The sequence below is a fragment of the Podarcis bocagei genome (assembly GCF_964188305.1).
Source record: "Podarcis bocagei genome assembly, chromosome: 1".
NCBI classification, from domain to species: Eukaryota; Metazoa; Chordata; class Lepidosauria; order Squamata; family Lacertidae; genus Podarcis; species Podarcis bocagei.
In genome coordinates this window covers 86,748,215-86,771,816 of record NC_138125.1, presented here as the reverse complement: position 1 = coordinate 86,771,816, position 23,602 = coordinate 86,748,215, and the positions used below count along the sequence as shown (strand labels likewise).

The 23,602-nt window shown below is 48.1% G+C and overlaps 1 protein-coding gene across 7 annotated transcripts in view; it reads left to right on the top strand.

Annotated features, from left to right (window-relative positions):
- The window catches only part of TCIRG1 (T cell immune regulator 1, ATPase H+ transporting V0 subunit a3), a 26,717-nt gene continuing 3,115 nt past the window's right edge, over window positions 1-23,602 (top strand). Inside the window, exons 1-18 of one of the 7 annotated variants that reach the window (XM_081190486.1) lie at window positions 1-147; window positions 3,382-3,720; window positions 4,273-4,423; window positions 5,318-5,396; window positions 10,039-10,268; window positions 11,350-11,447; window positions 12,339-12,465; window positions 12,706-12,788; window positions 13,672-13,765; window positions 15,325-15,537; window positions 16,726-16,876; window positions 17,483-17,622; window positions 18,126-18,283; window positions 18,382-18,472; window positions 19,438-19,556; window positions 19,999-20,212; window positions 21,705-21,818; window positions 22,159-22,275. In XM_081190486.1, the coding sequence (XP_081046612.1) occupies window positions 4,307-4,423; window positions 5,318-5,396; window positions 10,039-10,268; window positions 11,350-11,447; window positions 12,339-12,465; window positions 12,706-12,788; window positions 13,672-13,765; window positions 15,325-15,537; window positions 16,726-16,876; window positions 17,483-17,622; window positions 18,126-18,283; window positions 18,382-18,472; window positions 19,438-19,556; window positions 19,999-20,212; window positions 21,705-21,818; window positions 22,159-22,275 (2,145 nt within the window). In that variant the 5' untranslated portion in view covers window positions 1-147; window positions 3,382-3,720; window positions 4,273-4,306. The other 6 variants (XM_081190490.1, XM_081190488.1, XM_081190487.1 and 3 more) reach the window with 6 other exon arrangements.

The following is a 23,602-nucleotide window of genomic DNA, read 5'->3' as shown; positions in this document are numbered from 1 at the left end:
AGTAGCAGGAAGTTCCTCGGAACCGCGTGCGGGGAATCCTCTTGGGGCGGGACAGATCTCGGTCCTTCCTGGAAGGACAAGCGCCTGTTCCGCACTCTCAGGGCCGCGCTCCAAGGCGCCCGCTCGTTTCTTCCGCCGCATCGCGAGGTTGGTACGGCGCCTTGCCGGCCGGCCCCACCCGTGCCCTACTTCCTCCGAGCGGCCTCCGCCCGCCCTCCTCCATGCCGGGCTGCTCTTCCTTCTCGCTGCATCCGCTGCCTCGGAACCGGCCTCAGGTCTCCCCAGGAAAGCAGCTTTCCTCCGTTGCGCCTCCTTTCGCCCCGCCGGGACTGGTCCCCTACCCCACCCCGCTGCTCTTTGTTCCTGGGAGGGACGGAAGGAGGCGGCGCTCGGTTTAGGGGGCTTCCCGCAGTGGATCAGCCGCAGATCCGGAGGCAGCGGCGCAGTGCGCGCAACCAGTTGTGGCTGCCGGTGGGGGAGAGTAGGTAATGGTTAGGGGCGAGAGCGTGGATTGGTTGGTGATCTTATGGGGTGGGAGTTGTGGGGTTGCTCGAGAAGGAGGTTGGCGGGTGGTTCGCGGAGGGGATTTCTTGGCCTCCATTTGCGTTTACTTGAGCCGGGGTCGGGGAGCACATCTAGCCGGGCCCCTGTTTTCCTTCCTGGGGTGCTATAGTGCTGGGTTTCCTCATCCACCCACGTGCCTGAGCAAGTCGGGGGAAAAGGTGGTTTCCTTCCGGAAATGCCGTCCTGCCTTCACAATGGCCGCGCTCGTGTGCGGCTGTTCTTTGAGGGTGGCGGTGAGGGTGAAAAGAGCAGCCAACCTCTGCTTTTTGGTGGGCTTCCAAACGCAGTTTTATAGCCGGATTGAGAATCGAGAGGAATCTACAGTGATCTGGTTCTAGATCCTTTGGGTGGGGTTAGTCAACTGCATATACATCATCCCCCACACAAAAAAGAATCGTGGGAAGTGTAGTTTGTGTAGTTCAGTGTGCTGTATAGGGGTATGTGCTTTAAATTCCGTATACATATCCCAAACCTTTTCAAACACAGTTTATGGCTACTGAATTCCCCTCACCCCCACCTCCAAATCCTAGAGATAACAAGTAGGTGAAGTTGTATCTTTTTAAAAAAAATCTTTCCTGTAGCACCTTAAAGACCAACTAAGTTAGTTCTTGGTATAAGCTTTCGTGTGCATGCACACTTCTTCAGATACACTGAAACAGAAGTTGCCAGATCCTTCTATATAGTGAGAAGGTGGGGAGGGGTATTACTCAGAAGGGTGGTGGGAATGGGAGATTGGCAGATAGCTGGGATGAGCCTGTTGAGGGCTACCTATTTGTATCTTTTTGTTAGGGTATGTTCTTCTGATGCTAAGGGTCCTCTGTGGAAGTGATGGTGACCTCACAGAACCTTCCTTGTTTTTTTACAACTTCCTCACTCAGAATAAAAAATATTAAAGGTAGTGCTTTTTTTCAACCATGAAGTTATTATAGTAAGTGCCACACTTTTAAAGAACCAAAAAAGGGGAGGAGGTGCCAGTACTTCGTCCCCTTGAGTACCCCCTGAGGGGAAAAACTGATTAGAGGCATGACCCCTGGAAAAAAAGGTTGCAGCACTTATTTTTCACTTTTCCATGCCCTCTTCTTTTTATGTTTATATGATTCTATGGTTCCCAGAATTGGCACAGAAGAGGAGTTGATTGTTGATACTCTGAATTGTAGCTCTGTGAGGAAAACAGAAGCACCTAACAATTCACAGCACCCTCAACAAATTACAGTTCCCAGGATTGTTTGGGGCTGGCCATGACTGTTTAGAATGGTACTTCTTTAAAGTATCTGTGCTGTGGGCTGTACAATTTGAAGGGGGCACACCTGTACACTTCCATGTTCATCAAATAAAAAACACCATTTTGCTTATATCTTTTGTTCTCTGGGACTAACACAGCACAAAGATGGGGAAAATAATGCATGAATTTGTACTTGCAATCCATAATCAGAAATAAAATGTTCAGGTAGTGGCATAGTCGTCTGGCACTCATGAACCAGCGTTCCTTCATTTTAAGTCTTGTTATGTTGCACAGTGTTTTTTCTGTGTAGCGTGGGAACACAAAGTTCTGAGAGAGACAGACAGAGGGAGAGAAATGTGCTTCTTAGACACCTCTGGAGACTCTACACAGGACCTCACAAGGCCTAATACGCAGCAGGGAGTGCCTAGGTCTTCTGCCAGTAAATTAATAGATCCCCTCTGGGACAGGATTCCTTCCTTTTGGGAGCGCTGAAGAAAGGCAGTGTTCATTGTGTGCACATATTCTCTCTTGCCACTGCAGAATTGTAACGGAATAAATTGGCACCTCTGACACTTCTTGACCAGACCCTTAAAGGAATAGAAGACTTGTTCTTAACTAAATATGTCAAGTGCTAATACAGGGATGGGGAACCTGCGCCCGCTAGATATCGTTGAGGCTCCAACTCCCATCGGCCGCAGCCAGCATGGTCAGTGCTCAGGGATGATGGGAGTTGTTGTTCATAAATATCAGGAGAGCCGTAAGTTTTCCATGCCTGTCCTCATATAAGGTGCATCCCCCTTCAGTAACATCCAAACAGTAATCAGCCTGGAGTCAAGGGGATCTTCAAAGTAGCAGATAGGTGCTTGGGGTGAAACTAGGCCTACATGTCTTGGAGGTGATGCTTTGAGGGGATTGCAGGGTAGATAGATAGATAATTTATTACGGTCGGAGACCAGCTTATGGATTGCAGGGTAAATGGGTGGGAGCGAGACACTGAAAGTGGTGAGCTGGCAAGTTTCTCAGGGAAAAAATGGGAAGAATAGTGGCTGCACATTTTACCTCATAACTTGGGTTCCATAAATGCTGACAATTTATTCTTATGAAAAGAGGGAGGGGGAGAGAACTAGGAATCTGGGGGTTGTGGTTCATGGGGACAGGAGTCCAGAGGACACCCACCCCTCTGGACATCCATGGAAGGGTGCCCTGCTATGAATATGTAGCTTCAGTAGCAAGAAATGGCCTTATGCAGTTTGCTGACCTGGAGTACTGGATATTCTGTTTAACCGTAGCCTTGCAGTGGTGTCTGTGGTCTAGACATGTATCTCTGTATGTACTGTATTTTGACGGTTGGTAAGTCTTCACCGTTTCTCCAGACAAGCAGAGAGTTGTGGGAGGTGCCGCTCTTAAGTTATTGCTATTGCTATTGCCGTCTCTTTGCAGGGGAGATTTGCTTTCTCTCAGCACAAGTGATTCACCACTGAGGTTACTTCTCAGGCACTTCTAACAATATGGAGAGAAATTGTGAATGAAGATTTGAGGGGGAAATGCGATTTTTTGACTGACCACCAGATCTTGCCTATTCTGCTTCTCCTCAGGCCCAGCTCATGACTGCAAGGATCTCTCCCCTGTTTTGTCCAACCTGAGTACTGCGGTGCTCTGCCACCTCGGGACATTTTGACCTCTCAGTGAGCAACTTGGGAGTTCTGAGTCAGGCGCCCATTGTGAAACGGGAGGCCAGGTCTTGCCCTGGAAATTGTGTCGCAATCCCAGAGCTCAGAAAATCCTATGTGAGTCAGCAGAGTCTGGGCGCCAGCTGCAAGCAGTCAGCCCCTCGGAGCTGCAAGAGACACAACGGGAAAGTTGCTGCCTGTGGAGCTCCTGCAGGATTGGCCCCATCTTCCTGCCATCTTTCCACCCTCGTGAAACACCTAGAGGTAAGGGAGAACCCTTTTTACCAAGTAGACTTAGGGGGCTTTCGCTGCTACTGCAACTGAGCTTCATGTAGACTCTTCCTACATTCTTAGTGATGACCTTCTGCAGGTTATCTGTGCCCTCCTTCCTGAGCCTCTTTTTCTGGTCTGTTATTTCCCCTCCAATGGGCAACCTGTCCCTGAAGGCATCTTCTTTCCTCTGCACAATCCTGTTCCTATTCCCAGTCATCAATTCATTGTAGTAGGACACTTGTTAATAAGGGGAGGACATCCAAATCCCTCTTTGCCTTCCTGGTCCCAGTACAAATGAACATTAGCCTGTCAAGGGAGGTGATGTGCATATTAGTTCCCTTTGGGTCTCATCAACTCTGTTCTCCTCTCCCTTTTAGGACTCACCTATGCAGCTGCAAATAAAACCCTTTAAATTGTTGTAAAGTGCAATATACAAATGTGACACTAGATGGCAAAAGTGAGCTATGCCAAATTCAATGTATTTTTCAAAACTTTTTTTTTTTTAAAAAAAGCATTTTCACAGCGTTTTAAATATGTGTGTAGATTCCAGATTCCACCTTGGTCTCCTCCAGCAAACATGGGCTCCATGTTCCGCAGCGAAGAGATTTGCCTGGCCCAGCTCTTCTTGCAATCGGCTTCGGCATACAGTTGTGTCAGTGAATTAGGCGAGCAAGGACTTGTGGAATTCCGTGATGTATGTGCAAGAGGGTTTGGGGAACCTTTTTTGGGGGGTGGGGACACCAAACAAGCATGTTGTAGCCGTTTTCATAGACTAAGGGATTCAAGATTTCCTTGACTTTTACTGCTTATTTATTTAAATGATTTATATACTTCTTAAGGTGTTTTGTTTTGTTTTTTGTTTTGTTTTGTTTTGTAGGGGGGAATCCCTAAGCAGTTTACAGAAATTATAAAATGAGTAAATAAAATACAAATTTTCTTACAAAAAGTACATTTAAAATCCATCCTAAATTCCAATTCCAGTGCCCTTGGTCATTGTGATGATTTTATAGATTGGTATTGTTTTTCCACCATCTATGTCTCAAAAAGTCTTACGACAGTGAAAAGACATAGTATACAAAATTTTAAAAACAAGTTGAACATCAGAAATTTAAGACAGAAATGTAATGACAGGTCTTTGCTTTTAAGCCTCCTGTCTGAGTGCTTTTTCTTTTCTCCATCACTTTTTCCATTAAAAAACCCTGCTTTTCACTGCTGAACCAGAACAAATGGCAAATCTGTTGAAAATCCAAATTGCCATTCATTCCAATTCAGTATTAAAGAGCGATGTTTTCTTGGGGCAAAGGGGGTGGGGAGTGCTCAGACACGGACCAGGAATGCCTAGAAAGCACAGGGCAAAAGGTGAGTGTGGATGAGCCCTAATAAAATGGTCAGGGAAACCTGGAGAAGATGGTAGAATTGGGGTGAGATAGAGAAATGGATGTTTTATACCTGGGGAAAGGGTCTTGATGCCATGCAAGCCTTAAGAATGGGTCAGCAAGCAATGGAAAATTGGGCTGCCTGGTTTCCAGTGTTATCTGCGCAATCTTTGGTGGGCTCTTCACTAGTAATGTGCTTTTTTTCTTTCCAGCTGAACCCCCATGTCAGCGCCTTCCAGCGACGTTTTGTGGGGGAAATCCGGCGGTGTGAAGATATGGAGAAATCCTTCAGTGAGTGGCACTCCTGTAGTGGGAGGGGGAGGGCTGCTCTCTGCTGGGTGCCATTGGGTCGGTGACAAAAATCTTCTGGAGATGCGCCCAGGCCAGCCATGTTGCCACAAAACTGCCTTCCACACTGCCAAGAGCAGTCAAAAGACAGGGCCAAGTTTCTGGGCGTTGAAATTGCATTAGGAAATCATGAGACTTTTGCAAACAATGCAACATTTTAGATGTAATTTCTGGTTTCTGGCTGAGGATAGTTGCACTTCCCCTCTCGGCCTGTTTTTACTGTCCTTGTTCAAACTGAAGCATCTGTAAAAATGGAGAAGGGGTTAGTCAGTTGGTGCATTGGCCATCTGTGATAGCTGGCTGCTATAATTTGCACTTCCTGCCCTCCACCTGCCTGTTGTGACTTCCTGTTTCTTCTTCCTCTATCATCAGTCTGTAGCATTTGAGGGTGGTTTGCATATTCCATATTTTTCTTTTCTAATGTCCTTAGCTGATTAAGATCTCATTTAACATGTTTGACTTTTTTGGCACTCAGAACGTTTTGGGAAAGCGCTAAGAGCATTTTGAAAAGCACATCATGTTACTATTACATGAAACAAACGCATCTCAAAAAGTTTTTCCAGTAGTCAAAAGTTGTTAATGTGAAATATTTGATTCGGGGGAAATCCAGTAAAGCACATTTGCTGCTACTGCTAATATTAAGCATGTATATGGTGCTTTCAAGAGTTTAAAAGTCCTCATGTGTTTTGTTTGGTTCAGGGCTGGGTTACCTTCCCTAGTCAGCCATATTTCCTGGGAGATAATGGAGGCTGCATCTCTCTCTCTCTCTCTCTCTCACACACACACACACACACTCTTTGTGCAGTTTGCTGGGGGGGCTTGTTTGTACCAAAGGGGAAAATTTCCCCAGTGCAAATGGGAGCCACTTGGGCCCAATCCAGATTGGAAGTCTGGCACTGGGTGGGGCTTTAATCCTTTGCTGCCCACTGTAGTCTCAATCCAGATTGGGGGTTGCACAAGTGCAGTCTGCATTGCCAAAAAAGGATCAATTTGTCTGAACAGCTCTTTTTGGGTGATGCAAATTGCCGGTTTGCCCCTGTCCATTTTGATTCAGCGCTGAAGCAAGGGGTAAAGAATGAAAGCCTCCTTATTCCCATACAGCAGGATCCTGATTCTTATCGGGCTGTGGCTGGGGAAGAAGAGCAGCTAGTATGGAAGTTGAGGAAGGGGCAGGGTGGGGACTAATAGTAAAGGCCCCTTTTACTATTGGATGATGGTGATGAATGATTAAATTTCTATCCTGCCCTTCTTGCCAGCAGAGCTCCGAGCAGCAAACATTAAAATGTTTAAGCAATGCAATTTATACAAACAATACAATGTTTGTAATTTTAGGAAGCAATCCACTTTTGTAAAATAAGCCTTTCCCCCAGTAGAACAAAGCAGAGGAAACCTTTTTTTTCTTACTTTAGGAAAAATATGTCTGCTTACGTTCGTGGCTACAGTGTACTCTGCAAATTCACAGTGCTGTTTATGATTTAGATCACGGGTGTCAAACACAAGGCCCGCGGGCCAAATCCAGCCCGCCAGACCTCGTCATGTGGTCCGTGTAGCTGCCGCCGGCCGCCAGCCTTCACCTTTTATTCTCGGTTTTGTTTGTTTTTTTGACACAAGGAAGTTTACATGGTGCGGCTCCCTACTCGCCTCCCCCCATTGCTCTTAAGGACGTGGCTGCTGCTTCAAATGTCCCCGCGTCTCTCAACTTGCGCCTTCGTCGTCGGGGGCCGAAGCGAGGCGGGCAGCTGGCTTCTCTCTCCTGCTCACTGCTCAAAAAGAGCAAGCGGAAGGTCAGGTCTCTCCGTGCCGCGGAGGGGGAGTCTTTCTCCTCGGAGAAACTTTTTTATTCCAGCCTTGGATCTTCTCCGGGGTGCAAACTCGCCCTGCGGGAGGCGTCCTCTTCTCCGCCGCGCTGGATTTCACCAGCCCGGGGCTTCCCTTCCTCTTCATTTCGCCTCCCTCTCCATCTTTGCACAGCCAGCCTTTCCAGGACCGACGATGACCGTGATCAAGTTGTTCTTTGGGAATATGGGGTGGCTGGTGGGGGGATGAGTGGGAGAGAGAGAGGGGCGCGCACACACACACTCCAAACACCCTTAAAATAAATGTAAAGTGGGGGCGGCGATGATGATGGCCGTGATGGGAGGGGGCTGTGTTCCCTGGCACCCCCTCCACTCCCCGCCCCCCACCACCGCCTTCCTCCTCCTCTTGCAATTTCGCGGCAAGCCAAGCGAGGAAGGCGATCTGGCGCCCGGCTCTCTATCTCAGCTCCACAAGTTGGACTCCGCGCCCGCGCAGCGGCGCTGGGCGATTATCCCTGCCTTCCGGCACATGTCAGTCCCGCTGGCACATTCCTGGGAGGAGATCGGACGCGGCTCCTTGCAGCCCTTCCATCACTCGGTCACACAATTGGGTGGCTCGCTCTCCGCCCTGCCAGCAGCTCCGCCTTGATCTCTCCCTCCCGCCTCGGGGAAGGACAGGAAGAAGCTGGAGATCCAGTTGCAGGCAGCGCGCTTGCACTCTTTCGCCTTTTGCGCTATGCAATGGCACCCCGATATGGGGGGGGGGCAGGGGAATTAGCCAAGGAAAATGAGAGTGCACAAGGCATGTTGATGCTTTCCTGTCAGAGCTCTCTCTCTCTCCCCCCCCCCCCACATTTTATTTACAGCCCCATGCCGTGTATGTTTACTCAGAAGCCAGCCTCACTTTCTTCGACAGGAGTTTCAAGTAAATGCACATAGGATTGCAGCAATTGTCTCATTAGGGCTCATTCTTTGTAACAACTTTGTTTCCTAGTTCTGCTGGATCTCTCAGCGGCCTTTGATACAATCGACCATAACATCCTTCTGGACTGTCTACATTATTACAAAAAACAGTAATAATTGAATGCAGTGACAATAATTTATGATAATAAAGAGTGGACACATACTCCTACAGATACAACCGGCCCTTTGAGGGTGACCAAACTGCAGATGCGGCCCCCGATGAATTTGAGTTTGACACCCCTGATTTAGATGCTCTGGTCACCACCTACTGTGCCTCCTGGATTCAGTTGCAGCAAACGAAAATTATAGTGGTTATTTCTGACATCCTGTGCTCAGCTTAGAAGAGCCAAAGGCTCACTTCTTTCTGGAAGTGGAAGCTCTCTCTTGCAATTTCATAACAATGTAATTCTTGTAATTGCAGAAGCTAGCGTATTTAGGAAATTCCTGACTTTCACAAGCCTGTCTAATGCCTGAGAATTACTTAAGTATTTGGCTGAATCAAGCCAAAGGCCCATCTGCTCCAGCATCTTGCTCTCACAGGGGCCAATGAGATGTAAATGGGAAGCACACAAGCAGGAGGACATGAGCGAAACAGCGCTCTCCTCGCTTGTGCTCCCTGGCAAATGCTGTTCAGAGCATTGTGCCTCTGGCACTGAGCAGAGCCGTCGTGACTAGTAGACATTCTTGAACCTACAATCCTGAGATTAAGAGTCTCATGCTTTACCAACGGAGCTATCTCGCTATCCTCTGAAAAATCTTTCAAAGCTATCTTTTAAAGCTAACCAAGTTGGTGGCCGTTGCTACACCTTGCGAGTAGCAAATTCCAAAGTTTAAATATATGCTGTGTGTCTTCGTTTGGTACATCTTTGGCAGGCTTGTACAACGTCCAGCCAAATGCGGCTATACCAGGGCCGGCAACCTTTTGGGGCCAGTGGGCCCATTTTGAGAAAGTCCCACGATCCCCTGTCCCAAAATGGGAGCCGTAAGGACATGGCGTAACACAAAATGGCTGCTGCATCTCAAAGAGCAGGAAAAGACAACAGCATCACAAAATGGTGTCAGTGTGCCTCTTCTCACCAGCCCCCCATCAATGGGGGGGAAGGCACCTGCACCAGCCCCTTTCAGTCGCAGAGAAACAGTCCTTGCGCCTCTCCTGTGTTCAGAACAGATGGGAGGGTGAGTGTCCAATCCTGGCATCTAATAAAATTTGGGCATGCTGAAGAGATTTGTGTTTAACGTAGGAGAGGTTGAGTACGGGTAGAACCAACTGTGTCCCATATTCTGGATCTTTTTATTTATTTATAAATCTTTTTTGTTGAGTTATACATTACAAATTTAAATTCAGACATTAAACATCACCATCATTTAGGATTCCCTGAATCCTTTGACTCCCCTCCACCCTTCCATGGCTACCATTTTCAATCCTTTCCCACTGCTTCACAAATTTTCTCTGTTTTTCTAAAATAGTAGTTTTACCTTAGCTTTTCATACATTACAAGCATTACTTGGATCCTGCCAAAGTTTTTTGTTGTTTGCAGTGTTCTCTTAGGTATATTGTAAATTTTCCCCATTCCTTCTTAAAGTTCCTCTCTTCCTGGTTTCTGATTTTCGTGGTCAATTTCGCCATTTTGGCGTAGTCCACCATCTTCATCAGCCATTTGTCTCTGGTCGGGACTTTATCTTCTTCTCATCTCCCATGTTCTGGATCCTTGAGGGAGTATTTACTCATTGCAAACTCTTGCAGCTGAATGTTTTCTGGACCTTGGGAGCAGAGGACAGTCCCAGGTTCTGCTCTTCCTCCTCACGTCTCTAATCTCCCTCTCCAGCTTTCTTAGCACAGCAAGTGTGGAAGGCAGGCCTGACTCTGACACCCCCTGAGGAGAACCTACCGGCTCCTCTGGCTCGGGATGCCCTGCAGATCCAGGAGCAGTCTGAGCGGCTGGCGCAGGAGCTGAGGGAGGTGAGCCACAACCGTGAGAAGCTGGTTGGTCGGCTGCAGGAGCTGCGGGAGCACATTCAGGTGCTGCAGGAGGGACAGCGTTTCACTGGCCAACTGGTAAGTGAGTTCCGCCCCTTCCGCTTCCTGCTCCATCAAGACTCTCTGGTGCGCTTGGAGGAGAAAGGGATGCAACTGCAGTGGATTGACTGAAAGTTAGATTAGGCTTGCTGAAATTGTACATTGCTTCCCATAGTGGGGGGAAAACTTAAAGCAATTTGCAGCAAGAATGAAATGCAATAACGGGAAAGAGATCCTTGAGGCAATATGGAATAAAAATATGCTAAAAAGAAAATAATTCATTTCCCCCCCCCCAAAAAAAGGGTGTCATGTTTCACAGTGACAGCTACTACTACTACAGTGGTACCTCGGGTTAAGTACTTAATTCGTTCCAGAGGTCCGTTCTTAACCTGAAACTGTTCCTAACCTGAAGTACCACTTTAGCTAATGGGGCCTCCCACTGCTGCTGCGCCGCTACTGCCTGATTTCTGTTCTCATCCTGAAGCAAAGTTCTTAACCCGAGGTACTATTTCTGGGTCAGCAGAGTCTAACCTGAAGCGTATGTAACCTGAGGTACCACTGTACTAATAATAATAGGCATAGAGCATCAAGCCCGCTGGTGATTTTCTTCTTTGCTGTTCTCCTAATGCTTTAAAACTATTTGAATATTGTTTGACAATATCTGAGTGGCCTGTTGCTCAAAAAAACACAAACTGACCTGTCAGTGCCTGGCACTCCCTCCCTCCCTCCCTGGGCTCCGTCACTTGAAGCAGTTTTCTCCTAGCCGGATTCTGGTAGAGCAAATGAGCTTGACTGAAGAGAAAAACTACTTTACATGGTGGAGCACAGCCCGGTTAGGAGGGGAGAGCCTCACCTTGCCTGCATGTTTTAATTTTTTTGTTAAAAAATCACCTTGACTCCTCCACCCGTGACTTTTTTACTTGAATGAGCAAATACATGAAGAACAACTCTGGCTGTCCCTGTTGCATTTAACTTGACCCTGGATTTTATTACTGCAGCCTATCAAATTTAAGAATATTACGATGTTGAACACTGAAGGTGGTCCTGGGACATCTGAGAGGGAGCTCACGAGTCCTGGGATGGTAGCAGGCCCTTCTCTCACAGGCTGTTTTCCCATCAGCAGGTGCCATTAGCATCACCAGCTCGCCCACGAACCTTCTCTGACAGAGAACCTTTGCTTGACCCATCCATGGCACAGCGGCTTGACCTCAAAGTAAAGTGAGTTGTGAGGGGGCGGGCAGGTCATTCAGGTTGACAGGGTAACCCTTCTGTATGAGAGATGAAGCTTGTCAAGTAAACCAAAGCCATTGTTCCTGAAGTGAGAGCTGATGTAGCCTAATGGTTAAGAACACGAAGCAGGACATCCTCAGTTCAATTTAAAAAAAATTAAAATGTCAGTGTCACAAACTGTATGTGGCCTTGCATAAGCCACTATTTTAACTACTAATAATGACCCCAATATTATTAATAATTGAATAATGTTCAGTAATAACCACAGTATTATAATTGTGTAATAGTCAATAATGATAATCACAGTGGGCAGTTCTGCTAGGGAAAGCTCTTCAGGAATTTCCCATACCTGTCCTCTCCCTCAGTGCCCCCTAAAGCTGCTCCTGAAGGTTGAGGGGAAACCCCACAACAGCTTTAAGAGGCACACAGGGCGTGTGCAAGGAGAGGAGAAGGGGGAGGTGTTCCATTGCACAGTCTAAAGTGCCTTGCGCTAGCAAAACTGTTCGGTTGGACCATCCAGTATTAAAAGTAACCAAAATCCAGAATGAAATTTTTGTCAGCAGGGAGTAAAACAGCATGGAAAGTATGACAAGACTTTCAGGAGGGCATTCTGTATCTGGAGTGCCACCACTGAGAAGGCCCTTTCCTCAGGTGATGGGGGCATCTGAAGAAGGTCATCTGAAATTGACCTTGGTTACCTAAGGTGAATGCTCATCTAGCTTCTAGGGTTGTTACAGGGATTACTATGATAATGTTTATGAGGCACTTGGTAGACTACAAATGCAGCATCTAGATGCTAAGGGCTTGTTATGTTGCCACAGGGCACTGTGTGCTTAGCCTCATGTGTGCATTTTGTATGCTCTCCCCTTTGCTCTCAAGCTTTATCGCAGGCGTGATCCACCCATGGCGGGTGAATGTGTTTGAACGGCTGCTGTGGCGCGCATGCCGCGGCTACCTTGTGGCCAACTTCACTGAGATGCCGGAGCCCATGGAAAACCCAGCCACGGTGAGACGAAATGAAGAAAATGGGTGGGTGAGGTGTAAGATGGCTGCCTGTGAGGGGTGGCAGGCAATGTAGGGGGAGGGGTGAGATTCAAGGCCTGAGTTTGGGTGGAGCAGGGTGTGGCACAGCTTGGGAGGCTGCAAGTACCCTCTGTCATGGGGCTTAGCCTGAAGGCCCGAATGGTCCTTCTCCTGCTCCTCTCACGTGCAGAGGTTTCTGAGCAACCTGTCCCTTCATGTGTAGGGCGAGAGCGTCACCTGGGTCATCTTCCTCATCTCCTTCTGGGGGGAACAGATCGGGCAGAAAATCCGCAAGATTGCTGACTGGTGAGTGACTGGGAACACGGGTGGTGCGTGTTCCCTCTGATGTCTATTGATACTGAATAACACCTCTCATCCACCTGCCTTGGTCTCCTTCTGCTCGCTGTTTATAATTTTCCTTCACTGGTGCCATAACATCCCAAAGGTCCAACAAATCACAGGCCCTGCAATGTTTCACCCTTTCCCTCTGTTTGACACATGACATGCCTTTTTACCTCCTCAAGAGGCCTGCACCCACCCACCCTCCAAATCAATTCCTGTGATATGTGCCTTGCATTTAAATTTATTTATTTGGTTTTTCAGATTAAGATTTTACAGTCACATATCCAACATACAACATAAGAACAAGATTGCAATGGATCTCTTGGACTTCCCTCCTCCCCTTTGTGGGTCCTATTGTTAATCATTTCCTCCTGCATCTTTTATAATAATCCAAATCTTTTACTTCTCCATTGTGTCCAAAATTCACCATTAAACTACAAGTGATATTCCAATCCTTCTAACAATTTTAACTGTTTACAATGGTCTTTAAGATAAGTTATAAATTTTCCTCTGTGCCTTGTTCCTGTGGTGTCTGACAGACCATGAGGCTGAGGAGAAAGTCAAACACAGGCTATATTCCTTATGCCCTAGGACAGCTCTGCCTATCTTCACACACTGGCCAAGCTACACACCATCTTTCTTTTCTTTTCTTTTCTTTTCTTTTCTTTTCTTTTCTTTTCTTTTCTTTTGAAATCAATTTTATTTGATTTTACAATGAAAATTATAAAAAAAGAAATTCAAATATATATCCATATGCCCACCATCTTTCAACAAATTGCTCCCTCTGCTCCTCTGTGTTGCCTCCCGCCACCTCCACTCCAACACTCTGTGTTGTGTCCCTCCAAAGCTTTCACTGCCACCTGTATCCTTACGCCGACAAGGAGGCGGAGCGCTTGGAGACACTGTATAAACTACGCACTCAGATTGAAGATCTGACCACGGTAAGGTGATAAGGGCTGCTTAGGGTAGTACACAGGGCGGGCTTGAAATCCGGGAAATACTGTCAGAGAGCTTTGGAGAGGATCCATGGTTTCCAGTTCTGGGGCAGGAAAGGAAATTGCATGGGTGCAGTGGTGAGAGTATACCACTGCAGATGATTAATTTCTTCTCCAGATTTTAAACAGGGGAGGGGGGGTTGGTGTTTGTTAATTGGTTTGCAACCGTTGTTGTCATTGTATTTGCTAGTTTCTTTATACAAAAAGAAGTGTCTCACTGTGACTTAGCAGCAAAATACAAAGAGGTGAAATGATTAAAAAAACCCAAAATGGCATACAATTCAAAATCCTTAAAATGCTCATCCAGCCATGCAATAAATAAGGACAAGTCCTACCTCAAACCACTAAAAGATGAGCATCACAGGGTTTAATTAAGGCCACGTCATTTAAAACAGGATCACACCACTTTGAACAGACATGGCTTCCCCTAAAGAATATTGGGAACTGAAGGTTAAGGGCACTTAAACCGCTCAGGGTTGTAATTCTGTGAGTTTAACAGTCAAGCCCTCTTCCCAGGAAATTCTGGGAACTGCCGCTCTGTGAGGGGAGTAGGGTTCTCCTAACAGCTCTAAGCACCCTAAACAAACTACAGTTCCCAGGATTCTTTGGCAGAAGCCATGAACTGTTTAAATTTGTATGGCATTGCATTAATTGTATAGTGCAGATGGGGCCTTGAACGTACTTTCCTCCTACCTCAGATCCTAATTTCTCTGGGCAGGAAAGGCCAGTACCATATTTTTCGCCCTATAGGACACACTTTTCCCCCTCCAAAATGAAGGGGAAATGTGTGTGCATCCTATGGGGTGAATGCAGGCTTCAGGAAACTATCCGCAAGCCTGCGGAGCCCGGCGGGAGTTCTAGAGTTCCCACGAGGCGCCGCAGGCTTGTGGATAGCTGCCCTAAGCCCGGGGTGCGCAGCGGGCTACAGCGCCGCGCTCCCCGGGCTTCGGATAGCAGCAAGCTCCAGGAGCGATGGCGAGGTTGAGCGCAACCTCGCTATCACTCCCGGACCCATTCTTCGGATAGCAGCAAGCTCTGGGAGTGATGGTGAGGTTGAGTGCAACCTTGCCATTGCTTCCTGACCCCCAGCCCCAAGGCTAAAAACGAAGCCAAGACAGCGAGCGGGATCCATCCCGCTCGCTGTCATGGCTTCTTTGCTCTTTGGGGCTCGGGGGGAAAATAATTTCTTTATTTCCCCCCCCCCCCAAAATAAGTGCGCCCTATAGGGCGAAAAATACGGTATATTGGTGCAAGTGCTCCTCCCCACAATGGTTTTCTCCACTGCATTCATGCAGAGTATCACATTTCAAAGCTGCAACCACACTCCGTACTTCCTGTGGCCCCGTGTGCAGCCGCATTTCCAGACTAGTAGCTCTAAGCAGCACATTCCATTGCTCAACTGATTCCTTAAAAAAGGAAGTACTTCCCCTCCTAAATCCCCCTTTTTGCTCCAAGTCTTCCACCGTCTCCCTCAGTTCTGCTTCATACTCCTTACGAGAAAACAGGTCTTGGGCAAGACGGAGCAATACCTGGACCAGCTGCTGCAGAAGGTGCTCTTGGAACTGCCGGCTTGGCAAGTGCGGATACAGAAGATGAAGGCCATCTACTTCATCCTCAACCAGTGCAGCTTCAACATCACCGACAAGTGCCTCATCGGGGAAGTCTGGTGCCCCGTCCGTGACCTTCCTGCTGTGCAACAGGCTCTGCGTGAGGGATCGGTATGTACTGCAGAATATTGGCTCCCTTCTGCTTCTCCTTCGACGTATCTTCCATTTCATGTCCCCCTCTCCCTTCTTATTGTACGCCTCCCTGTTTGCACAAGTAAAGAGCAAAATATTTTGAGTCAGGAGTTGATACATGTGCTTTGTCCTCCCCACTCCCCGTGGGTTGGGCCAAAGGAAGGTAAATAGGGCTCCCAGCAGGGCAAGGGCCAAGAGATTTTGCTGCCTGATGCGAAGGACAAGATGGTACTCTCTCCCCATTCCATATACAAAAGTCCACCTTGCTGGCAGGTTGACTCGTCCTTCAACACTAGTTTGAAGAGCTTGGATTTGATATCCCATTTTATCACTACCTGAAGGAGTCTCAAAGCGGCTAACAATCTCCTTTCCCTTCCTCCCCCACAACAAACACACTGTGCGGTGAGTGGGGCTGAGAGACTTCAGAGAAGTGTGACTAGCCCAAGGTCACCCAGCAGCTGCATGTGGAGGAGCGGGGAAACGAACCTGGTTCACCAGGTTATGAGTCCACCGCTCTAAACCACTACATCACAGTATCCTCCACTGTGCCTGAGGGCAGCAGGCTAGCTTAGGGAGCACAGGACCAGGGTAGCTTCTGGGGCTCTGTGGGAACAGTAGGGTGGAGCTGCCATTGCTCTCTTGCTTCCTAGGATTTTATGCCTGAGGCTGCTACCTTGGCTTGCCTAATGGTAGGGCCAGCTCTGGGCAATACAGTCGTACCTTGGAAGCTGAACGCTTTGGCACTCGTACGTTTTGGCTCCCGAACGCCGCAAACCTGGAAGTGAATGTTCTGGTTTGCAAATGTTCTTTGGAACCCGAACATTCGGCACGGCTTCCGATTGGCTGCGGGAGCTTCCTGCAGCCATTAGGAAGCCACATCTTGGTTTCCGAACATTTTGGAAGTCAAAAGGACTTCCAGAATGGATTCCGTTCGACTCCCGAGGTACAACTGTACATTGGTAATATATTGAGACAAATTTAGGATAAGGCAATGTTCTTCTCCCTCCCCTTCCCCTCTCCCTCCCTTTCTCTCCCTTTCCCCATCCCCCACTAGCCAGGACCACACCCAGCTGCATGAATTCCTCTCTCCTTTTTTAGAGCTCCTGGGCAAACCATTGTACTTGATGCTCCTGAACTGCCCAGTTTAACCCTCTCTTCCCCTTACAGCACCGCAGCGGTTCTGGGGTGGAGTGCTTTGTTCATCAGATTCCCTGCACTGAGAGCCCCCCAACCCTCATTCGCACCAACAAGTTCACTGCCGGCTTCCAGAGCATTGTTGATGCCTACGGGGTATCCAGCTATCAGGAGGTGAACCCAGGTGAGCAGATTTGCCGCATCCTTCTCTTGACCTTGCAAGGGGCATGCACAGTTGCTCAGTGGAACGTCCTCTTTTCGGTGAAAGAGGGAGGGCACCAGGGCATTGCGCACTGACATTTGAGAGATTGATCCCAATAAAGGAAGGCTGTGTGTTTTCTGGGCTTTCTGGCTATGGGACAGAGAGAAGGAGGAGGAAAACTAGAATGGGTCTTGTGGGTGGAATTGTCTTCACAGTTGGCCAGGAGTGGAGAGTTTGTCCCACCCCCCACCCCCCGATGCCACTGAACTACAGTTCCTATCAACCCTGACCAGTGGTCATGCTGGCTGGGACTGATGGGAGTTGGAGTCCAACAATGTCTTAAGTTGCACAGGTTCCTCGCCCTTGCTGTAAGTCAAGCAGAGCAGGGCAAGAGTGGATTATATCTATTTTTATATCCTACTTGATTAGTATCATTAGATTAGATGCTCTGCAGTTCAAAGAAAGGAGAGGTTTTTGATTTGGGGCTAGGTTCGGTGAAATGGCAGTTGACTCCGTGGTTTTCTTGTGGGGGTTGCAAAGGGGGGTGTTTGCCTGGACTTCCTATCTGACGCTAGACCTGCTTTGCAGCTCCCTATACCATCATCACCTTCCCTTTCCTGTTCGCTGTCATGTTTGGGGATGTTGGCCATGGGCTGCTGATGTTCCTCTTTGCCCTTTGGATGGTGCTGGCTGAGAACCGCCCCAGCATGAAGAAGGTGCAGAATGAGGTGAGGCCCAGATTGTGGAAGAGGCAGCAGCGGGTGGGAGGGGATATGCTTTGGGTGGATGGAAAAGGATCACATGCTTTCCGCAATACACCTCGGGATATGTTTTTATTTTATTTGGTACCTTTACCTCCCACTTCTTCTCCAAGGAGCTGAGAGCAGCATGTATGGTTCTCCCCAGTTCTGTTTCTCTAGAAAAAGAGGTGCCAGAACTCACCATGAACACCTCCCTTGTTCTCTTATAGTGGCAATGGCGCCTACCTGAGAGGTGCCGGAACTGAGTTCTGGCTGAGAAAAAAGCCCTGGTTCTCCTTCACCCCCATTTTACCCTTGCAAACAACCCTGTGAAGTAGGCTTAGAGAGAGCGACAGGCCCAAGGTCACCCAGTGAGATTCATGACCAGGTGGGGATTTGAACCTGGGTCTAATCCAGGTTCTGATCAGTCACACTAACTACACCAGAGATTTACCATCTTGCCAAACATACCCTTGTCTTCCTGCCCCCAGATCTGGCAGATGTTCTTTGAGGGCCGCTACCTCATCCTCCTGATGGGAGCCTTCTCTATCTACACTGGCTTCATCTACAACGAGTGCTTCAGCAAGGCCACCAACATCTTCCCCTCTGCCTGGAGCATCGCTACCATGGCCAACCAATCGAATTGGAGGTACTGACTAGCCCATGACCCAAAGCAATGCTGGCGGCCTCTTCTTTCATGACGGCTGCATCATTCTCATGTGCTGAAGCAATTCCTTCTCCTTACAGCGAGGACTTTTTAGCTGGAAACCCTGTTCTTGCTCTGAACCCCAATGTCACGGGAGTTTTCAAAGGTCCCTACCCTTTTGGGATAGATCCGGTAAGTACTGCAAGAGCACACAAGAGCTGTTTCTCAGCTTTCCCCAGGCTGGTGCCCTTCATGGGTTGCAGTGCCCATGAGGGCACCAGATTGTGTGGGGCTGCTTTAACTGATTTAACAGTGTGAGACCCCTGGTAATTGCTGTTTGATGTGTGCAGGTCAGATAAGGGTGTGCTGTGGGGTGTTAGGGAAGGGGCAGTGTCTCTGGTAGGGGACACATCCACCATTGAAACCCCACCCTGCACTCAGCTCTCACCTGTGGCGCCTAGAAGCTGTTGACATGTGACAGTGGCCACACCCCGGGTAATGGCTGAACCACATGAGGGTAGCCAGTGAGTCTCAAATCGTCAGTGGGCTAGGGACTTTTTTGTCCCCTGCATGCGAATCCAGAAAATTGAGCAGATGAGACCAATAGCATAAGGAAGACTGTTTCTGCACGTGCTGTAGAGGGTAATGAGGGGCAGATCGGGCTTATCAACCTGGGAAGGTAGCCCATCTAGGAGACAGAAAGCTGATCCTTAACCACCGTTGCCTTGCGGGATATCTTCAGGAGAAGAAAAGGCTAAGAAGTAAACCCTACACAAATCCAGAGTGGAGTCCCTAAGGCGGTTGGATGGTGTCTTATACATCTCCTTCTGGCAACTCCTGCAGCCAAGCTGGTGCCAAACGTATTGCTCTGCTTTCCTTTGGAGCACATCAGTGAGACTGAGAGGGGGGTCTTGTTGTCTGGGCAACAACATCCTCATCCCCTCTTCTATAAGAGGTTCACACTGTGTATTGAGTGCAGCCTTCTGCAACCTGGTGTAGTTTTGGACTACAATCCCCATCTGCCGTTAGCCAGCATGTCCAGTGGTCAGGGCTGATGGGACTTGTAGTCCAAAATATCTGGAGGGTACCAGGTTGGGGGAGGCTGGCTTATCATGTCTGTGTGTTCTTGATTCTTCCCTTCCACGCCTGTGACTCAGATCTGGAGCCTGGCCATCAACCATCTCACCTTCTTGAACTCCTTCAAGATGAAGATGTCTGTGATCCTGGGCATTGTGCACATGAGCTTTGGGGTCTGCCTTGGTATCTTCAACTACATGTAAGTACTGGGCTGCTCCTCCACCTGCAGCTGCTCCTGCGAGGGACGTGAAGGACCCCTCTGGCGCCATTTCACCCATTGATTCCTGCCAAAGGAATCCTGTCTTGCTTTCAGCCAACAGATAGGAATTCAAAAAGGGGATTAGACAAATTCATGGAAGATAAAACTACCAGTGGCTACTAGCCATGATGACTGTATGCTACGTCCATTGTTGGAAGTGGGAAGCCTTTGTATATGTAGTTCCTTGAGTGTCCCTATGTGTGCAAAGGGCTGTTGCACTTGGCTCCTGCGTGTGGTCTTCCCATAGGCATCTGAATAGTAACTCTGCAAGCAGGATGATGCACTGCATGGACCTCTGGCCTGACCCAGCAGGGATCTTCTTATGATCCTGACACATTTATTCTCATGCTCCCTCTGTTGTTTGCTCGTTTCCTTTTTACAGCCACTTCAAGAACTACTACAAGATTCTCCTGGTTTTCGTTCCGGAGATCATCTTCCTGCTGGGACTCTTCGGCTACCTTGTAATCCTGATCTTTTACAAATGGCTGGCGTATGACGTCTCCGATTCCCAGTCTGCGCCCAGCATCCTCATCCACTTCATTAACATGTTCATGTTCTCAAACGATGCCGATAACGTCCCACTCTTTAACCACCAGGTAACATCTTGTGGCGCTGTGCTTTATCTGTTGGATGTCTGACGGGTGTTGACATCCAGCTCCTTGGGTGTTGCTTCCCCTGCTCCTCTCCCCATCCTGCTTTGGGGAGGGAAATGTTCAGGACTTGTAAGGCTGGCTGAGACAGAGCAGATCCAGTAATCAAGGGGCGGGGAATCTTTTTCAGGCTGGGAGACACATCTTCTGGGCATGCCAGTGATGGGAGGGGCTAGAGGAAAATTGGGCTGAGTAGCCTCCCATTTGATGAAATGCTGCTGAATCTGAGAACTGTCTTAGTTGAAATGTGCTGTGTTCTAATATGAAGGTTTCATTGACCTGGGGTGCTTGATCTCTGATGGGTGCTTCACAAAGGCAAGTCATCACTTGATGTAGCCACTGAATGATGAACATGCATGTGTGAATCAGCCCTATGCAAGAAGGCACAGACCCACAAGGTCACCAGCCAGTTCGGCTTGGGGGGTAATTCCTTTCTGGCCTTGAACACAAAAACAAAACCCAACTGCTGAGGGCTCCCTGAAAATGTCATTTACCTGTCTCCTGAAAATTTCCGCTGTGTTCAAAATCCCAAGTCCATTTTATGTCTGAAGGCTTTCTGTGATTTTTTTTATTGCATTTGCTGTACTTTGAAGTTGTTGTTTGCCTGCACAAGCAACCTAAAGTTGCATGGAGTAGTCCAAATATTACAAGGGACTGCATTCTTGAGCTTTTCTGAGCAGTGCCTCATTGAAATACATAGTGCTAGTCGCGTCATCTTGGGTGGGTGGGGAGTTGGGCGCCTTGGGACAAATTACCAGGTTTGTTTCCTTTGTTTCCAGCTGACAAGGCACTTAGGTGTCATGTTTTGGTTTGCTCAGTTGTAATTTTATTGGCAAGACTGCATCATAGCAGGGCTGAAGACTGATTGGGAAGCAGGAAGGATCCTCACCAACCAAAGCCCTGTAGGTTGGGATCTGAGGCAGAACAGGGAGAGGAGATGGTGGGAGAAATGGACACCATAGGCACATCCCTTTTCTGAGTGGCCCGAGTCCCAGTTTTTAAGACTGGGCCTGCAATCAGTGTTTTCCTTTCTGCCCAGTGAGATCAGGCGTGGTCTGTGGCTTTGTACTGTGGCTGATTATGATGATGTTTCTGTGTGGTTATTTAATGATTTGTTGCAATTGACCGAGGTACTTTCTTGCTGGTGTCTTGATATCATCTCATAATACTATATCCAAAATGGATTCCTGAATTTTGCTGGGTTTCTGTTTCTGTTCTATTTTGAACTGTCCAATATTTTGAATTGTTCAAGGTGACAGTGTGGTTTCGGTGTGATTCCCCCCCCCCCATTTCTGTGGGTTGCAAACTACCTTAAATGCACTAATATAGAAAGGTGCCATATCAATTTAAAAAACTAAATAAAAATGTACTTGGCTTGCTCCCAGCCTGCCTTTCTTCCGGCTGTTCCGACTTGCAAAATCTTTCTCTTTCACTCCAGGCCCTGGTGCAGACAGTGTTGGTGGTGGTAGCCCTGGCCTGTGTGCCTATCCTGCTGCTGGGAACCCCTTTGTACCTCTGGAGCCAGCACCGACAGAAGGCCTCTTTGTCCAGGGTAAGACCCCTCTGTATGACTGGGCCTGGGGCTGCTGTCCACCCCTGCCTTTCTATATCCCAGCTCCCTTGTTGGGTCAGGGTCTGTGCAGATATGCATTGAGGTCCTGGTACCATCAGGAGCGGGGCACTAAAGCTCAAGGACTGAGTCTGAGGATGATCTCAGATGGCCACCTAGATGCCACAAGTGAAGCTGTGTGTCATGGGAAGGATTCTGTGGAAGAACAGTGTCACTTTTAACCTTGTGGGTTCAGGATTGTGATGCTTGAAGCCCTTCTGTGTGCAAGGCCGTCCATCCCCCCCACCCCCCACTGACCAATGTGCTTCTGGGATGCTTGCAGCACAATCCCTCCAGCGCAGAAGAGCACCAGCCTCTGCTAAACTCTCAAGAGCCAAGCAGATCTGTGAATGTTGCTGAGGACGATGTGGATTGTGCCAAATCCAAACAGGAGTTGGAGGTAACTTTCTGTCCGGGAGGTCAGGATTCTGGGACGTGACTCCCATTTTCACTACTGAAGTAAATTATGCAGAAGTTGCCTGCTGAATGCGAGTGGGGTTTTTTTGTTTCTGTGTAAATTTAGAATCATTTTGTAAAAAAAAAAAAAAGAAAAGGTATGGGGATAAAAGGAAAGTTTGAAATGGGTGGGGTAAGGGAGGCAATAAACACAGAAGACTGGGGGCTGGCGTTGTTTCAGTTGCTAAAAAAAGAGAGGTACATAGGCCTGGAAGCTACACCTTCTGACCTGAAAGGTTGGAGTGAGTTGGTGGTAAAGCAAATGCACTCTTCATATGTTCAAGAGCCCCATCCCCATTTCTGATTCATCCACACCTTCAAAGACCGACCCTAGAAGAAAAAAGATCCCAAGGGATGAACAATAAATCCAGCTTGGGGGGGGGGCAAATGGAAGCAGTTAGAAAAGGCCACGTTCAGGAGCAGTTAGGCTTGTTCTTCCTAAGAACAAGGGCTTGAAGTCCTCAAATATTGTGCCTTTGCAGGGGCTATTCATGATAGCACCTTCTGAAGACCTCTGTTGTTGAGAGAGGTTACACAGGTGAATTATTGGAGCTTGTCTGGATGAGGTTAGAGGGAATGCCCTCTAAGAGCAACCTGCATGGACTCTGCTCAGAACTGCAGACCCTTTCTTTGCTGCTGTTCAGGGTATTTTAAAAAAAACACTAAACTTGGCTGAAAACCTCCAACTTGTCGTGGCATCTCAGATTGCCATCATATGGAAATAATGTTGAGCCAAGCAGCGCTTCACTGGCATAAAAGGCTAGGATCTCCCATGACACTTTTTGCAGGTTCTTTGAGTGTGCAGAAAAGGCACTGGTTGCTGTTTTTAAAAACAAAAACAAGCTACCAAGAAAAATGCTCAGAATCTGGCTTGGGAGCCTGGTTTTCCTTAGGAACATGTTTAAGGTGAAAAGTTCTTCCCATTTGCAGAAGGTTCTTAAATAGAGTCCACATATGCTCTCCACCAAGTCCTGAGCCTTAGACCAGGGCTGAAGAACCTGTTGTCCTCCAGATGCTGTTGAACTACAGTTCCCATCATCCTTTGGGAACTATTGGCTGTGCTGCCTGAGGGCTGATGGGAGCTGGAGGGCCACAGGGTTTCCCAACCCCCTGCCTTACACTCTGGAAGCAGCTCATGGAGGAGTGGGCTTTCATTTGAGTCCCTATGCTGGTTTAGAGTATTAGACTAATCCATGGGTAGGCAAACTAAGGCTGGATCTGGCCCAATTGCCTTCTAAATCCAGCCCGCGGACAGTCTGGGAATCAGTGTG